Below are 15,842 nucleotides of genomic sequence, written 5' to 3'. Positions count from 1 at the left end.
TGCAAATGGAGTCTTTCCTCTAGATGAAAATTCATTAAAGATTTATTTTCTTATGTCCTCCAGCTATAATTTTGGAATATATAATGAATGACCTTTGAAACTAATTCTCTATTTGCAAAGATATAGCACAAATGCTACAAATATAAACACAATCTCGTTCATCTCTTATACAAAATATTTTTTTTTTGCCATGTATACAGTAGCATCATCACTTCCCAAAAATGTTATTATTCCTTAGGCATTTTAATTTTGTTACATAGTCTATTCTTAAATTACAATAAATGAGAGATACCACTAGAATGAAGCCAAACTGATCACTTATTATACTTAGGCCTCAAATTATAATTACACTTAGTGCTCCATAAAATGAAGCATCAAACACATAACAAAGTCCGGTAGCCTTTAAGAACAATAGAAACTAGGGATCCCTGGGTGGCGCAGTGGTTTAGCTCCTGCCTTTGGCCCAGGGCACGATCCTGGAGACCCGGGATCGAATCCCACGTCAGGCTCCCGGTGTATGGAGCCTGCTTCTCCCTTTGCCTGTGTCTCTGCCTCTCTCTCTCTCACTGTGTGCCTATCATAAATAAATAAAAAAAAAAAAAATTAAAAAAAAAAAAAGAACAATAGAAACTAGCACTGAGTAGCACATTAAGTGTTCAGTACTGATACAGTATTTTGTACAAATTATTCATCTATTTCACAGACAGCCTATAACCACAGTTACAGTTAAAAGCACCAATCAGTATTTGTTTACATCAACAAATAATCTGATGTTTACAAGCACGAAGTTACAGTGCTTGCAAACTTGTTTCATCTTTGAACAGTCCCTGAAAGTCATTTCATTACATATTGCTAGGTATATGGCTAAATACTTTACATGAATAGTTCATTTAATCCTCTGGACATGTCTATGCAATCTATAGTAATCCCAATTTATATACAAAGGAAGGCTCAGAGGTCCAAAGAAAGTAACTTGTACAAGATCACTATGTGTTAGAACTAACATGTGACCAAGGAAATCTGGCTTGTGAGTCCACTTAATTCTCTATTATTTTGTTTTTTTCACCAAGCTTAATCACTAAGTCGTACAAACTTTCTACTTTTGTTTTTGTTTTTTTCTAAAACTTCCTACTTTTGATGTAAGCCTTCTCATATTTGTGACTGGGCTCAAACCACTAGCTCCCAGTAAAGATAGGTACCAAAAAAGATTGAGCAAAAATCTGGCTCTTTCACATTGGTTCTTTGCATGAAGGTTCAAAGTAAGCTGCTCTTCAGTGTGTTCAGATCAATTCAAAATTGTTCTGGAAAAGCTAATAGAGAAAGGGAAACCACTAAATTGAAGACCAACCAAAATTTATTAGTTTTACGGTTTTTTTATATTATATATTCTAAATACTTAGATAAGAGGCACCTGTGGAGTCAACTGTTCAGTAAATTTAAATAATTTGTCATGTAGGTTAACCTAGGACACTTGTCTGTTCCTTTAATCAACTCATACAGAACTGACTCAAAGATTTCATTACACCAAAATTTAAAACTAATTCCAAACAGAGTGTATGTTTCCTTTTCAAAAGGATTAAGGAGCATCCTGTTTCTAGCTTTTTATTTTATTTTTTTAAATTTATTTATTTATGATAGTCACAGAGAGAGAGAGAGAGGCAGAGACACAGGCAGAGGGAGAAGCAGGCTCCATGCACCGGGAGCCCGATATGGGATTCGATCCCGGGTCGCCAGGATCGCGCCCTGAGCCAAAGGCAGGCGCCAAACCGCTGCGCCACCCAGGGATCCCTGTTTCTAGCTTTTTAAAGTACAGTTCCACAATAAGCTGCCGTGTAAAACGGAGAGAGGGATTCTGCTTAACGTCTATGTGTGTATACAGAGATTATCTGGAAATGGATGAAAGCATATTTATCAAAATGTTAACCGTGATTATCAGAGGGTGGCAGAATTTCAGAGGTTTGTTTCCTTTTGGTTTCTCTACTAAGTTTTCTCCAAAATTTGTGGAGTTAGAGAGAGGAGAGTAGAAAAGAGAAAATAGAGGAAACTAATATTCATAGGGAAGAGGGCCTTCAAGGAAATCCTGCATCTTCACAGCAGCACCATGGTAGTTGTCACCATCTCGTGTTTACAGATGGGGAAACTGAGGCCCTCAGGGGTTGCATCTTGCTCAGAAACACAGCGACTGACAGGCTACATCTAACCCCAACACCCGTCATCTTTTTTCATCAGAATATGATCCAGTCATGTTCCCATTCCCATAAGAGGTAGATGAGAGCCAGGGATATTATCCCCTCTTCTCCCCTCCACAACGCCTAAATGCACTAGGATCAGACTCATGATCTAGCTCGTCCCAGACGGGGGACACACAGCGCCTGCAGTATCAGATTCCTGTTAGTGACAGTGGCAGCAGTAGGCGTTTTAGAGACCGCATTTTAGCTCCTTGGATCTGAGTTAAGCATCAGTGCTGGCAGCTCTACAGAGATTACAGGAGTCACTGCCCTTTACACTGCAAGGAAATTATTTTTCTGAATAAAGATCAGCAAGCGGTCCTGCACATTGCTATCTAAGGTCAGACATGAGAGTTCTATTAAACGAACACAGAGGACCACCCTTCTTTCTTCACCTGTGCTTTTTTGTGTTTAAGAAATGTCCATCTCAAATCAGTAATACTTTTTTTTAAGATCTTATTTGAGAGAGAGTGGGAGCGAGAGCATGTGAGAGAGCCGAGCATGAGCAGGGGGGAGGAGAAGAGGGAGAGGGAGAGGGAAAAGCAGACTCCCGGAGGAGCAGGGAGCCTGATGCAGGGCTCCATCCCAGGACCCTGCGATCCCCACCTGAGCCAAAGGCAGCCTCTTAACCCACTGAGCCACCCAGGCGCCCCAATACTGACTTCTTTATGAGAAACAACAACAGCATGCGCACATCCATGGATGAAGACTCCGAGGGAAGGGACTGAATGGGGAAAAACACAGATACAGTTAAGTTCCACAGACTGCTGACTAGCTTTTGCAGGTGAAAATAAAAATGTGTACTTTACCTGTCAAGATTTAAAGTTCCTGTGTATATAAACTCCAACAGTTTCTGAAATCCATCAGCCTTCACCTGACTCTGATCAAGGAAGACATTGTTCTCAGAAGTGCTTCTGTAGATCGCACCGAAATACTCACTAAACGAGGCCAGCACATTCCTGTGGGCTTTAAACTGGAATTCCCCAATCACTACGGTGCAGTCGCAAAGAAAACCCGCTTCCCGTTGTTTGTTCAGTCTCTCTAAAAGGTGCTCACAGTGATGCGAATACTGCATTTTGATACCAGAATGGAATTTTACCCCTTGTTCTAAAAGGCAAAAAAGAATGAGGAAGTCAGTAACCCTAAGTTTTCATCAAACGTCTCACCCAAGCAACGGGTAAGGGGACAAGGGGCCGTGGGGCAGAATACGGACAAAAATACAGCCAGTCCTCGTTTATCAAAGACGACAGTTCAGGAGGAATGCCGAAGGCTGAGCTCCTGTCTATCTGTCACATCTCGGCCAACGAACACAGCGCTTCGGGCACATCGATAAATGGCGATGAACGAAAAAACTGCACCAGCTGCGGGGGGAGGGGAGGGAGGGAGAGAACCGCAAAATTGCACGCTTTTGCAGATGAACCTTCAGACTTTCAAGCTCAGGGCGCATGCGCGAGCTGGCACCAAAAAAAAAAAAAGAGAGAGAGAGAAAGAAAGAAATGACTCCTTTGAACAGATGGTGCGGAAAAGAAAAAAACAAAACAAAACAAAACACGGGATGAGTTCTCTAAAATTGCTCTCAAGCCACCGCAGCCTGTTAGTCTCCGCGGTGCACACAGCTGCTGCCGAAGGCGAGGCGGGGGCCCGGGGGGCGGAGACGCGCAGAGCGCGGGGTTGTCAGGGCTCCGTCCGCCGCCCCGAGGAGGCCGCGCCCTCCCGCTCCCGCTTCTCCACCCGGGGCCGCACCGGGCAGGGACAACCGGAGCCGGGCTCTCCCGCCTTGGGCCGCACTGCCCCTCGCCCAGCTGCCGCCACCTCCAGCTCCCACGGCAGAGGCTGCGGCCAAGGCCGGCGCCGCGCTGCCTCGCCCAAGCTTCCCACGGTAGTACCTCCGCCCCGCCCTGAATTCGAACCCCAAGAAATCTGCCCCCACAAAGACCCAGCGTCTGGAGAGAGCGGGACTGGCAAGCTGGGGCACGGGAGCGGGGGGGGGGGGTGTGAAAAAAGAACTCACCTAGAGCCATCCAAAGGGGCACAGTTTCTTCACGCTCTCTCCGCCATCTTGGAAGGACGTCACCGCGCCCCGCCCCGCCTCTTCCTTCTTCCTTCTAACGGCGACCTCATATCCGGCCCGGGCGTCCCGTGGAAACGCCGGAGGCTCTGGGACGTCGGAGGTCCGAGTCCGGCGAGCACAGACCAGACTGGCCCACAGAGGTTCCACTTCCCAGCATACCGGGGTCTCCCCCACCCCCTCCCCCACACCGGCGAAACCGCGAACGCCACGGATAGGGGGACTTAGGGGCCCGTTCACAGCGCCCCGCTTGTCTTCCTCATGCAGACATCGCGGCGGGCCGACAGTCAGCATCTCGCCGGCGGCCCGCTCGCAGTCCGGGCGGAGGTCGGGCAGCGCCGCGCCGGGGGCCCGTTTCCAGGAGCCAGGTTGCGCACTGCATGCTGGGGCTTGTAGTTTCTCCCGTCATCCTCCCCTTCACTCCGGCCCCCGCGGGTGCAAACAGCTGCTTTGTGCACCGAGGCTCCCGGCCGGCGGAGGTTTCTCGAGCTGGGAGGACCACCCCTTGTCAGCTTACGTACCCGAAAGGCTCTAGGGACCCCCCTGGGTTTTGTTTGCCTCGGCCGACCGTAGCTGAGTTTCCGGGATATCCTCACCTGGCGTTACAAGAGGCAGCAAAGCGGAGCAAACCTGTAGGGAGCACTGGGCACGCGCATCATCGCAGGAAGGTGGGCTCTACACCGGAAAAGGTTTTGCGTCTGGACCCGAAAAATCTTAATACGGTGATTTACATCGGATCCAGATTTTGTACAGCGGAGGGAAAGGATGCCGGTGACCCTGCGTGACCTACAAAAAAAGGCGCAGAAACAGTCGGATACATCCTGTTAAGGTGTTAGGGTGAGCTTCTCGCTGGTCCTGGAGGACACCCTAAATCTCAAAGAAAAAAAAAAAAAAAGCACGACTTCATTTTTTGTGTGTGTTAAAAGTTGTGTCAGGACCGTCGGATGTGTACTCATGACTTTATTCCAAAGGACAGTCCCCGCTGGAATTTACTTCCTTGTTTCTTCTGAGATTTTTTTTCCCCCCAACGCCGTTCTGTTGGCTCTCGGCCTTCTCTCTGGTCCGTGGGAATCCTATTTGTGAATAAAGCCACGACCGTTATGTTTATAAGGAAATAAAGGTTGAGGCTGGTTCTAGATTTCAGCCTTACGATTCCACTTTTAGATTTTGTCAGAACCCCCTTTTCGGCAGTTTATTCAGAAATGAGCCCCTACTAGGTGCTAAGCACGACACTGTGTAATATAAGGGTGAAACATGGTTTTCCTGGCGTTTAGGGGAATTTGCAATCTTTTTTTTTTTTTCTTCTTTAATTTCACCACCATTTATTTCCCTTGCACAACCCTCAGTGTGCCAAAGATGCTAAGGGGATAAAAACATAGGCTTAATTAAGATACCTATTAAAAAAAAAAAAAAAGTGGGTTCCTGCAGTATTGAGACTGTTAAGTTAAAGTGAGTGGCCAACGTTTTTAAATTTAGGAATTTATTGTTTAATCCACAAGCTTTATATAGCTTTAGTTTAAAAAAAAAAAACAGTGAAAACAAGACACTATTTCAAAGTCTGGGCCCTAAAAAAACAAACAAACAAACAACAACAACAACAATCTGGGCCCTTCCAGCCTTCCAAATACAAGAGCTCTGAAAGTTGTATGTACCAATTGGAAGAACAAGACAAAATTATGAGTGGAGCCATGACATTTCATAAAACAAACTTTAATATAACTGAAGGATCCTTCCTGGGACGAGTTAATTGCCTTTACAAACAACAACAACAACAACAACAACACAGTTGTCTTTACCAAAAAAAAAAAAACAAAAACAAAAAAACAGAATAGAATGAATTCCAGTGTTCCAAATCAACTTGTTACACATCAATATAAACCCACAGTGTCCTGGCAGACAACATAGGCTTTGATTTTCCATCTCGTCCTAGGGCTGGAATCCTGATTCATTTCAGCAGGGACTCCACAGGCAACAGAAAAGTTGGTGGCATTAAAATATTCATTTATACTTTGTGGTAGTTCAGCAGTCGGCCTTATTTCTGGGCAAGTCTGCCAACCATACAAGGCTGGAAGCATCATAACCTGAATGGGTGCTAAGACGGGAATTTGCAATCTGAAGGAGAAAACTGAGGGACCACTAAATCACCTGTTAACAACACAAAGAGTGCTGGGGAGGCAACTAGGGCTAACATTTTTACAGCATGTTTGAGCTCATCTTCTAGGCTGGAAGTCACCTTCTTTTTCAGGAGGAGGTCGCCAGTTGAATTTTTACCTTTGAAGCCATTTCCACGTGGAAATCCGTCCCTACAGACATTCGCTAAGTAACATAACCAAGGTGAAAGTTCAAGTTCCCCCTGTTCCGCAAGTTGCTGTATTTAGATCGTCATTTTAAAAACTAGAATCGTTAGTGGAAATCTCACGGCCCTGTGTGAAAGAATTTGAGTTTTGAAGGAGGAAGAAACGGAAACACACACACACACAAAAAAAAAAACCTTTGTTTCCGCCCGGTTTCGAACCGGGGACCTTTCGCGTGTTAGGCGAACGTGATAACCACTACACTACGGAAACCTCGCTGGTGTCAGGGGCTCGGAAAAGCCTCCATATGGACGCAGGAGCGTGAGGTTCCTGGGCAGTTAAAGCAACATTAGGGTAGTTTTTAACCGAAAAATAAAACAAACAAGAAAGGGAAAATGACCTGACTTCTAACTGTGGAGCGCTGAAACTGTTTGAAAGTTGGAATTTGCGTGCATTCTTTTTTTTTTACCCCACCCCCACCCCCAAAGACTCCTAGGAGCCGCTGTAGAAACCAGGCATTGGCTCCCTGCACTTCCTTGGGGTACACCTTCTTGTGCAGGGAACAGATGCTTTACTTAGTGTCCTTTCCCGGAGACGCCCTGCTGAGCAGCTGGGGCACGTGCGGGGCATCGCTGGCACCCCCTCCCGCAGCGGCCTGCAGCACCAGCTGCCTCCGCTGTTCCTTAGTCAAGTGATCCTTTCAGCCTCTGGTGGGGAGACGTGTAAATAACTTGAATTTCCTCCCCTGCTTCCAGAGATCAACCAACCAGAGGTTTGAACCTACCTACTTGTTTTAAAATTCTCTACACAGTGTGTAGAATTAAAGGGGTAAAAAAATAAAAATAAAAATAAAAATAAAAAAATCAGACACCACGGTGCACGTTTTGGCACTCCATGTACTTAAATTATTCTAAACCTGAACTTCGTATGACCTGGGGGATATTGCTTTTCTTGCAAAGAAGCAGACACATCCTTATGCCTAAAAATCAAGTCTTCTTTTTTAGGAAATGAGAAGGACCTTTCCCTATCACACCAGGAGACAACCTGGTGAGATTGTTAAAAAAAAAAAAAAAAAATCAATTAATCAGCCAATCCGACAAAGCAAGAGTCTACCATTTTGGTTTTGAGTGCATTTTGCATCGAAACCGCAGGGAAGGAACACAACAAAGTGTTAGTCCAGTTTATAGAGAGGATAATAAAGGTATATAAAACACACCTTTTTTTTTTCCTTTCAAGATTTTATTTAAATTCAAGTCAGTTCACATACAGTGTCGTGTTAGTTTCAGAGGTAGAATTTAGTGATTCATCAGTTGCATGTAACACCCAGGCAGCTCATTACATCAAGTGGTCTCCTTAAAGTCCATCACCCAGTTGCCTCACCCCCACCCCCACCCCCACCCTCCTCCCCTCCAGCGACCTTCAGGTTGTTTCCTAGGATTTAAAATTTCTCCAGGTTTCCCTCTCTCTGTCTTTATCTTATTTTTCCTTCCCTTTCCCCTAGTGGGTCTATGTGTAAAACCCACCTTAAATCCTAGCCTTCAAAAAAAAAAACAAAAACAAAAAATAAATAAATCCTAGCCTTCTTTCCTTGTCCTTTTAGGAGGTTGAAGAGGATTTCAGAAGCATGCAGCAAGCTGCTGCTGCAGCTTTCCTCCTTCAAACCTGCCCAGCTTTTCCTAGCTTCAAGGGCACACTCCAGAGCCTCTGGGCAGGCCCCTGGACAGGTACCTATTAGCCAGGATGCAAAGGGTTTGGAAAAGAAAACTGCTTGGCACGCCCCATCGAGGCATGAGGCAAAGCTCCTTGTAAAGGGTTAGATGTGTGTCTTCAGAGAAGAAAGTTGGGTTTTCCTGATACTGGTATCCCCGGATTCCAGGGGGTGGCACGTGGCCCAGCCCTCGTGGGAGGCGATCAGGCGGCAGCGCTCGCTCGCTCGCTCGGGAGAACCAGCGGGGCCGCACCTGCACCTGCCGGGCGGGCCTCGTGGGGTCAGGCCTGGGCCTCTGTGACGCGGCGTTCTAGGCCCCGCGGCCTGTTGACGCGGCGTTCCAGGCCCCGCGGCCTGCTCACCCGGCGCAGGCTGCCCCGCCCGCACTCTCGGGGGCAGGCGCAGCCAGGGCGGCCGTCGGGAGGCGGCGGCGGCGGCGGCGGCATGAGCCACTACCAGCTCCCGGTGGTGATCGACAACGGCTCCGGCGTGATCAAGGCCGGCCTGGCGGGGTCGCGGGAGCCCCAGTTCGTCTACCCCAACATTATCGGCCGACCCAAAGGCCAGGGCGGCGGGGCCAAGGGCGCGGTGGAGGTGTGTGTGGGTGACCAGGCGCAGGAAAGGAGAAACGCGCTGTCCATCAGGTATGGCCTTCTCCCAGCAGGCAGGACCCCCCGGGGTGCGGGGGGGGGAGCCCAGGTGAAGGCGCCCAAGGGTGCGAGCCTAAGGCAGTGGGGGGACAGGAAAGCCTCAGCCGGCTGGTGCAGCCCACGAGTCTCCAAGGGTGCTAAACATCTCCAAGGGTGCTAAACACCTAAAGAGTGAGCATTACTTGCTCTCTGCACCTAAAGAGATGTCCTCAAATGTATAAAGTTACCGTTCATAAGATACAAGTCCATTAAGAATGTCAGTTAATTCATAGTACCCTCTCATGTAGGTTATTTTCTCCAATTGATAGTAGAGCTGTACTATTATGTAAAGATCTCCCAATTTTTTAAAAAATATTTTATTTATTTATTCATGAGAAACATACATACACACACACACACACACACACACACACACAGAGGCAGAGACAGGCAGAGGGAGAAGCAGGCTCCATGCAGGGAACCTGAGGTGGGACTCAACCCCTGGGACTCCAGGATCACACTCTAGGCCAAAGGTAGCGCTAAACCACTGAGCCACCCAGGAATCCCCCAATTTTTTTTTTTTTAATTTAAAGGATTGTCTTCTAAAGGAGGGACAAATGGAAAGCAGCAAAAATTGCAGAGGAGAGTAGCTATGTTAACATTTGCTGGCAGTTACCTTTTCTGATCAGTGGTCACTATCCATAAAGGGATACTGGTAATAAATATGGGGATTAACCCAAGTTTGAAGGGGATAGATCCCGGAGAAATTGAAAGCTACCATTGTAAAATTAATTAATTAATTAATTAATTGATTAATTAAATAAAATAATAAAATAAAAAGCTGCCATTTATCTTATTGCTTTTCCTACAGCTACCCAGTGGAGCGCGGTCTGATTACTTCCTGGGGGGACATGGAGATCATGTGGAAGCATATCTATGATCATAACCTGAAGCTAAAGGCCTGCGATGGCCCGGTCTTGATTACTGAGCCAGCGCTGAACCCATTGGCGAAACGGCAACAGATCACTGAAGTGTTTTTCGAGCATCTACAGGTTCCTGCCTTCTATATGTCCATCCAGGGGGTGCTGGCTCTCTTTGCCAATGGCTTCACAACTGGCTATGTGCTGAATTCAGGTGCTGGGGTTACCCAGGGTGTACCCATCTTCGAGGGTTACTGTCTGCCTCATGGTGTCCAGCAGCTAAATCTGGCAGGCCTTGACCTCACCAACTACCTCATGATGCTGTTGAAGGACCATGGCATCATGCTGCTTAGTGCTGCAGACAGAAAGATTGTCGCAGATATTAAGGAAACCTCTTGTTATGTGGTAATGAACTATGAAGAGGAAATGGCCAAGAATCCTGAATCTGTAGAGAAAGTTTACCAGCTACCTGATGGGAAGATGATCAAGCTCCATAACCAGCTCTTTCATTGTCCAGAGGCCCTCTTCTCTCCACATCTTCTGAACCTTGAGACTCCTGGCATCGATAAGTTGTGTTTCAGCAGCATAATGAAATGTGATACAGATCTGAGGAATTCATTTTTCTCCAATATTATCCTTGCTGGGGGATCAACCTCTTTCCCTGGTTTAGACAAGCGGCTAGTTAAAGATATAGCAAATATGGTGCCTGCCAATACGCCCGTGCAGGTTACAGCTCCCCCAGAAAGGAAACTATCAGTGTGGATGGGAGGCTCGATTCTTGCATCCCTGTCTGCCTTCCAGGACATGTGGATCACTGAGGCAGAATTTAAAGAAGTTGGACCTAACATAGTACACCAAAGATGCTTCTGAATACAGATAAAATGGTTAGAAAAAAAAGTGTTTTGAGTATTTGTGACAGAAAGCTGGGTATTATATATGTATCTGGGAGAACAAAGTATTTCAGTTACTGGAATGTCCACGTCACTTTCATTTCTATGATGGGGGGAAATAATGCTGAAGCAAATAACATGTATATTGAGTAGAGCCAAATTAAATGCTAGAAGAAACATTATTCTTGACCTTGGTGATTTTATAATTCCCTTGTTAGAAGAGCAATTTGTAGTACAACGTGTGTCCCAAATGAGTGGTATAGATTTAAGTCTGTTGAGTTTTATGAAAAGAAGGTTGCTGTGAGAAAAGATTGCATAGCAAATGTATGCCATCATGGATGGGGTGGCATTACGATAGGTGTGTGGTAGAGGAGGAGGAAGAGGGCAGATATCCAGAAAAGCGTATTGGAGATGAGCAAGGGCCTAGGGATGAGAGTGAACAAAGCATATTCAAGGCACGCTTAATACACTGGTTTTATTGAAAGGAGGATCCAGAGGGAGCAGACCAAGAGCAATGACGAGGAAGGGGAATGAAGGCCAGGGACTGGACTGGAAGGCTTTGTGTTAAATGTCCTGTGGGCAAGGGGGAACAATTAAAGAACGAAACACAGAAGACACAGGAAATTAACTTAAGATGAATGTGATCACAGTTTGGACTGTGAATTGGACTGGGAAGTCCTTGGAGATTTGGTGATCAGTTAACAAGTTATTAGTGTAGATATAAAGTAGTCAAATCTTATACCCAAAATGGTAAGCGATAGGAATTAAAAGAGGAAATTACAAAAAATGGACAAATCTTGATGTTTAAGTAGATATGAAAGGGGGAAGAAGTGTGTAAAATGACCTGGGTTCCTAATGATGATGGTGGTATTAACACAACTCAAAGTATTTCATATCTGCTCTATGCAAAGCACTGTGGGATAATGTCCCTAAAGATACTTTCAAAATACAGGAAAATAACAGTTATTTTTTCGTTACAGAATTGGATAATTTATAGGTCCAGCTCAGATGCTACCTCCGCCACCCAGCCAAAATTCATTCTGTCCTCTAGTACAGTGTATTACTGGTACTTCTATTGACCACTTGATTTATCCAGCCTTATCTTTTGATGTGCTTGTCTTTCTCCCGCACTACATACGTTCTAAGAAATAGGGATTGTGGGACTTCCCTTTTCATCTCCATCCCTGTCCCTGATGCTCTCTCTGGTGCACTCCCAGTAGGTATGTAGATATGGAGGACTGACCAGAAGCACATTCCGGGCAGAGGGAACATTAGATAATAGGCTCCATGGTGTAAAAATCATGGGTACATTGTACAAGCGGCAGTACGTAGACTGGAGTCAAGCATTTGTGAAGAGCTGCATTTCATTCCTCGGTACTACTCTCCCACTTTAGTAATTATAAGCAAAACTAGATGGATGAGGTGTAGAAAATGATTATCTGAGGGCAGTGTGAGCAATTGGTGCTGTGCTCACTACATCCGCAAGGACCGTAGAGATCATGAACTCACTCTTCATTTCAGAATTATTTTCTAAAAGAAAACAGGACTACTTAGACATGTATCTAGTTTAAACTTCAACCATCCCAAAGAGCTGGGCAAGTCAAGTATTATTCCCATTTTACAAATTAAGAAATTGAGATTTAAACAGATTAAGGGCTTTAAGTTTAAAGTGATCCCAAAGTTGCTTGCTAGGTCAGGCTGGCGAAGGATCCCTAACCTTGGTCTCAGGTAGTTAACCCAAGAACCAACCTAGAGTATTCTGTACTGACTCCGTGGGGTCACAGACGATCCTTTTCAGGTCATCTAGGGGTAGGAAATAAAATTCGAAAATCACATTTCTGTTTTCCACGCCCTCAACAGTCGTCGGAAACCAACCCCCTTAACATTGTGCTTTTCTCTCAGTTGACGGGTCAACAGCCACAACCCCACAGAATTCACCCCATGGAACATGGATCCAACAATTAGGACCTGCCAGTTGTATGTGAACAGTATTATTATACCGGCCCTTACCGAAAGCCGCTACAATTCATGGTGTCCAGTTCTTTTTTTTTTTTTTTTCCAACCTAATCCCACAGTATGAAAGTAAAGTCAACGACTGAAAGGCTTTCATTCCCCATAAAAGGTAGATTCAATCCTGAATGTTAAAATTCAGAATGAATTGAGAATTTTTTGTGTCCTTTCTAAATGTATAGTCCTGTGGTTCTTAGAAGAGATTTTTTTTGTTTTTTTTTTTTTACTTGTGTTCTTAGGGCAGTTTCCAACGTTGTTTTATTGTTGTGGATTTGGAGATGATGAGATTTTTTTCCCCTCTAATGTACTGGAAGGAGTAGTAGAGTTAGAAAGTTTGTAACCATTAGGATATGGGCAGATTTGGGCAAGAATCCTCAATAAATGTTAAAAATGTTAAAAAAAAAATCAGAATGAAGTAGTTATGCTTAATAAAACCTATCCTCCGTTCAAGAGGAAATGGAAGAGCCATATCCTAAGGAGCAGGGAGCAGGGGTGGAAACTCCCAAGGGAGGCCAACCAGCAGAGCCAATACTCTGGTTTAGTCGAGGATGTTGGGGAATTGATCTTATTTTATTTTTTTTTAAGATTTTACTTATTCATGAGAGACACAGAGACCCAGGCAGAGGGAGAAGCAGGCCCCACGCAGGGAGCCCGACGCGGGACTTGATCCCACGACCCCGGGTCACGTCCTGGGCCGAAAGCAGGCGCCGCAGGGCCCCCCCGGGCTGCCGTCGAGTTTCCTTAAAGGTCGCTACCAACTGCGATGCGCCCTGAGAATCACCGTTCGGCTTCCCGGGCCCGAAGAATCTTTTTTTTTTTTTTGGCAAACTCCCATTTTTTTAAAGGTGGTCAAGCGCGGCGTCGGTGGAAAACAGAGGCGCGCAGCTGTGCAAGTTAGTTTGCACTTTCAGAGTAACCTTAGCTCCTTCCCCTCAAAAAAAATAAAAAATAAAAAGAAAAAATAAAAGAAAAAGGAAAAGACAAAAAGAAAAAGAGAAAGAAAAAAGGAAAAGACAAAAAGAAAAAGAAAAAGAAAGAAGGAAAAAAGGAAAAGGAAAAGAAAGAAGGAAAAAAGGAAAAGGAAAAGAAAGAAAAAGAAAAAAGAAAAAAGAAAGAAAAAGAAAAAGAAAGAAAAAGAAAAAAGAAAAGACCTAACATTTTACTTAAGGAACGTGGAGGAGGAGGAGGAGGCGCAGGGTCCTCACGGCCGGAAGTAGAACTATGGGGATGGAGAGGGAGGGGGTGGAGAAAGGGGCGGATTGAAGCCGGCTCTCGCGAGAGCCGAGATGACGGCTTCGGCCAATCAGCGCCGGCGGCGGGCGCGCCCTTTATAAGCGGCGGCGGCGGGCGGCGGCGGCCGAGGTCGCGGAGGGTGGGCCCGGGAGAGGCGGCGGCCGGCCTCCGTCTAACCCTAACTGAGCAGGGCGTGGGCGCCGCGCTTTTGTTCCCCGCGCGCTGTTTTTCTCGCTGACTTTCAGCGGGCGGAAAAGCCTCGGCCTACCGCCGTCCACCGTCCGGGTCTGCAGCCAGCAACAAAAAATGTCAGCCGCTGGCTCGCTCGCCCCTCCCGGGAGCCTGCGGCCGCTCGCCCGCTCAGCCCCCCGCGTCCCGCCCGGAGGCCGCGGCCGGCCCGGGGCTTCTCCGGAGGCGCCCACTGCCGTCGCGAAGAGTTGGGCTCTGTCAGCCGCGGGTCGCCTGGGGGCCGCAGGGCGGGGCTCGGGCCGCAGGGAGAGCAACGGAGCGGGTCCCCGCGCGCGGTGCGTCTCCCTGAGCTGTGGGACTCGCACCCGGGACCGGGCTCGCACACGCGCCGCGCGGGGGGGGGGGGCGCTGCAGGGGGGCGGCGGGGCGGCCCCTCCCCGGGGCCGGGGGCGCCTGCGGGTCTGCGCGGGGGGGGCGGGGGGGATCCCTGCAGGCCCCAGGCCTCCCTCCTCCCTCCTCCCTCCCCCCTCCCCCCTCCCCTTCTTTTTTATCTTGCAGATTTCGTTGAGGTTTTTCGGGGTTTGTTTTTGCCTTTGCCAAGGTAGAATTTCCATTTCTCAGCCGGGTGCCAGGTCGTTAGCTCGTATTTGTTCACTAGAACGAGTGTGTGTTCCTTTCACGGTGGTGGTTGCTTTTTTTTTCTTTCTTTCTTTCTTTCTTTCTTTTCTTTTCTTTTCTTTTCTTTTCTTTTCTTTTCTTTTCTTTTCTTTTCTTTTCTTTTCTTTTCTTTTCTTTTCTTTCATTATGTAATTGGCCTCTCTGCCTTCGGATGCAAAAAGGTCGAAGTGGTGACCACGCCGAAAGGAGGTCTACAAAGACATATATTCCCCTCCCTTCCAAACTCCCCCCATTGGATCTGGTTTTCTTGCAGAAAAGACCGGGAAAGCTGATGGCCCACTAGGCTAAAGGAAACGACCTACGGACCCTTCTCGCATCCCCAAAACCTAGTCCGCAGGTTTACGCATTGAGTTCAACCCAAATCAGTGTCTTCGCCTCCTTAAAAACGGATATGGGGGAGGGGGGCAGTTGCTGGAAGAGATTAGTAGGCAGCGGCTTGCGGGATAAAGGGAAATTATCAGGGTGAGACCGGACCTGGCAGTGGAAAGGGTCGCGAGGATCGTGGGCAGGTCTGCAAACGCGTGGGTCTGCACCAACTCAAGCCCATTACCTAAAACAGGCCCCTCGGTGTCGTTCACACAATTCTTAGCCCCATTACAGTTAAGGGGTGGGGGTGGGGGTGGGTTCTGGAAGTCGCTGTCGCTGGTAATGTTCTCTAAGAAGGAAAGGGATTTTCCCCAGTCACCGTGGTTTTTGTAGAAAGAACGCAGGTTGGGTCGCCAAATGGAGTTATAGTTCTGATTTTTCTGTTGTTTTGTTTTGTTTTGTTTTTTAGATTTTGTTTATTCATGAGAGAGAGACACAGGCAGAGGGAGAAGCAGGCCCCATGCAGGGAGCCCGATGCAGGTCTCCATCCCGGGAACCCAGGACCATGCCCTGGGCCAAGGCAAGCGCTAAACCGCTGAGCCACCCGGGCATCCCAATTTTTCTGGATTCTGGAAGGAACTCCGTTTCCCTTAGCTTCCCCTTACTCAGAAGTTGAACTTTTTGAGATC

At 46.9% G+C, this 15,842-nt stretch overlaps 2 protein-coding genes and 1 non-coding gene across 6 annotated transcripts in view; 1 reads left to right on the top strand and 2 right to left on the bottom strand.

The window, feature by feature from the left end:
* MYNN (myoneurin) overlaps window positions 1–4,907 on the bottom strand; it is a 35,107-nt gene extending 30,200 nt beyond the window's left edge. For all 4 annotated transcript variants that reach the window (XR_008662119.1, XR_008662120.1, XM_055307704.1 and 1 more), the window contains exons 1-2: window positions 4,240–4,907; window positions 3,038–3,335 (exon numbers count right to left, since the gene is read on the bottom strand). Coding sequence is in view for 2 of the 4 variants with exons in the window: in XM_055307704.1 (XP_055163679.1) it covers window positions 3,038–3,335; window positions 4,240–4,249 (308 nt within the window). In the remaining 2 variants the exon portion in view is untranslated. The remainder of the gene's footprint in view (window positions 1–3,037; window positions 3,336–4,239) is intronic.
* A 1,883-nt stretch (window positions 4,908–6,790) lies between these two features.
* TRNAV-AAC (transfer RNA valine (anticodon AAC)) lies at window positions 6,791–6,863 on the bottom strand. The gene has a single exon. It is a non-coding gene; the product is annotated as a tRNA-Val (tRNA).
* A 1,790-nt stretch (window positions 6,864–8,653) lies between these two features.
* On the top strand, window positions 8,654–10,720 carry ACTRT3 (actin related protein T3). The gene is made up of 2 exons (XM_055308503.1): window positions 8,654–8,942; window positions 9,799–10,720. Exons 1-2 carry the CDS (start codon window positions 8,743–8,745, stop codon window positions 10,715–10,717), a joined length of 1,119 nt encoding a protein of 372 aa, XP_055164478.1. The 5' UTR covers window positions 8,654–8,742; the 3' UTR covers window positions 10,718–10,720.
* Window positions 10,721–15,842: the final 5,122 nt, after the last annotated feature.

Source organism: Nyctereutes procyonoides, unplaced genomic scaffold (genome assembly GCF_905146905.1).
Source record: "Nyctereutes procyonoides isolate TBG_1078 unplaced genomic scaffold, NYPRO_anot_genome, whole genome shotgun sequence".
NCBI lineage: Eukaryota > Metazoa > Chordata > Mammalia > Carnivora > Canidae > Nyctereutes > Nyctereutes procyonoides.
Note: the sequence above shows the minus strand (reverse complement) of the source record. Positions and strands in the feature narration are given on the sequence as shown.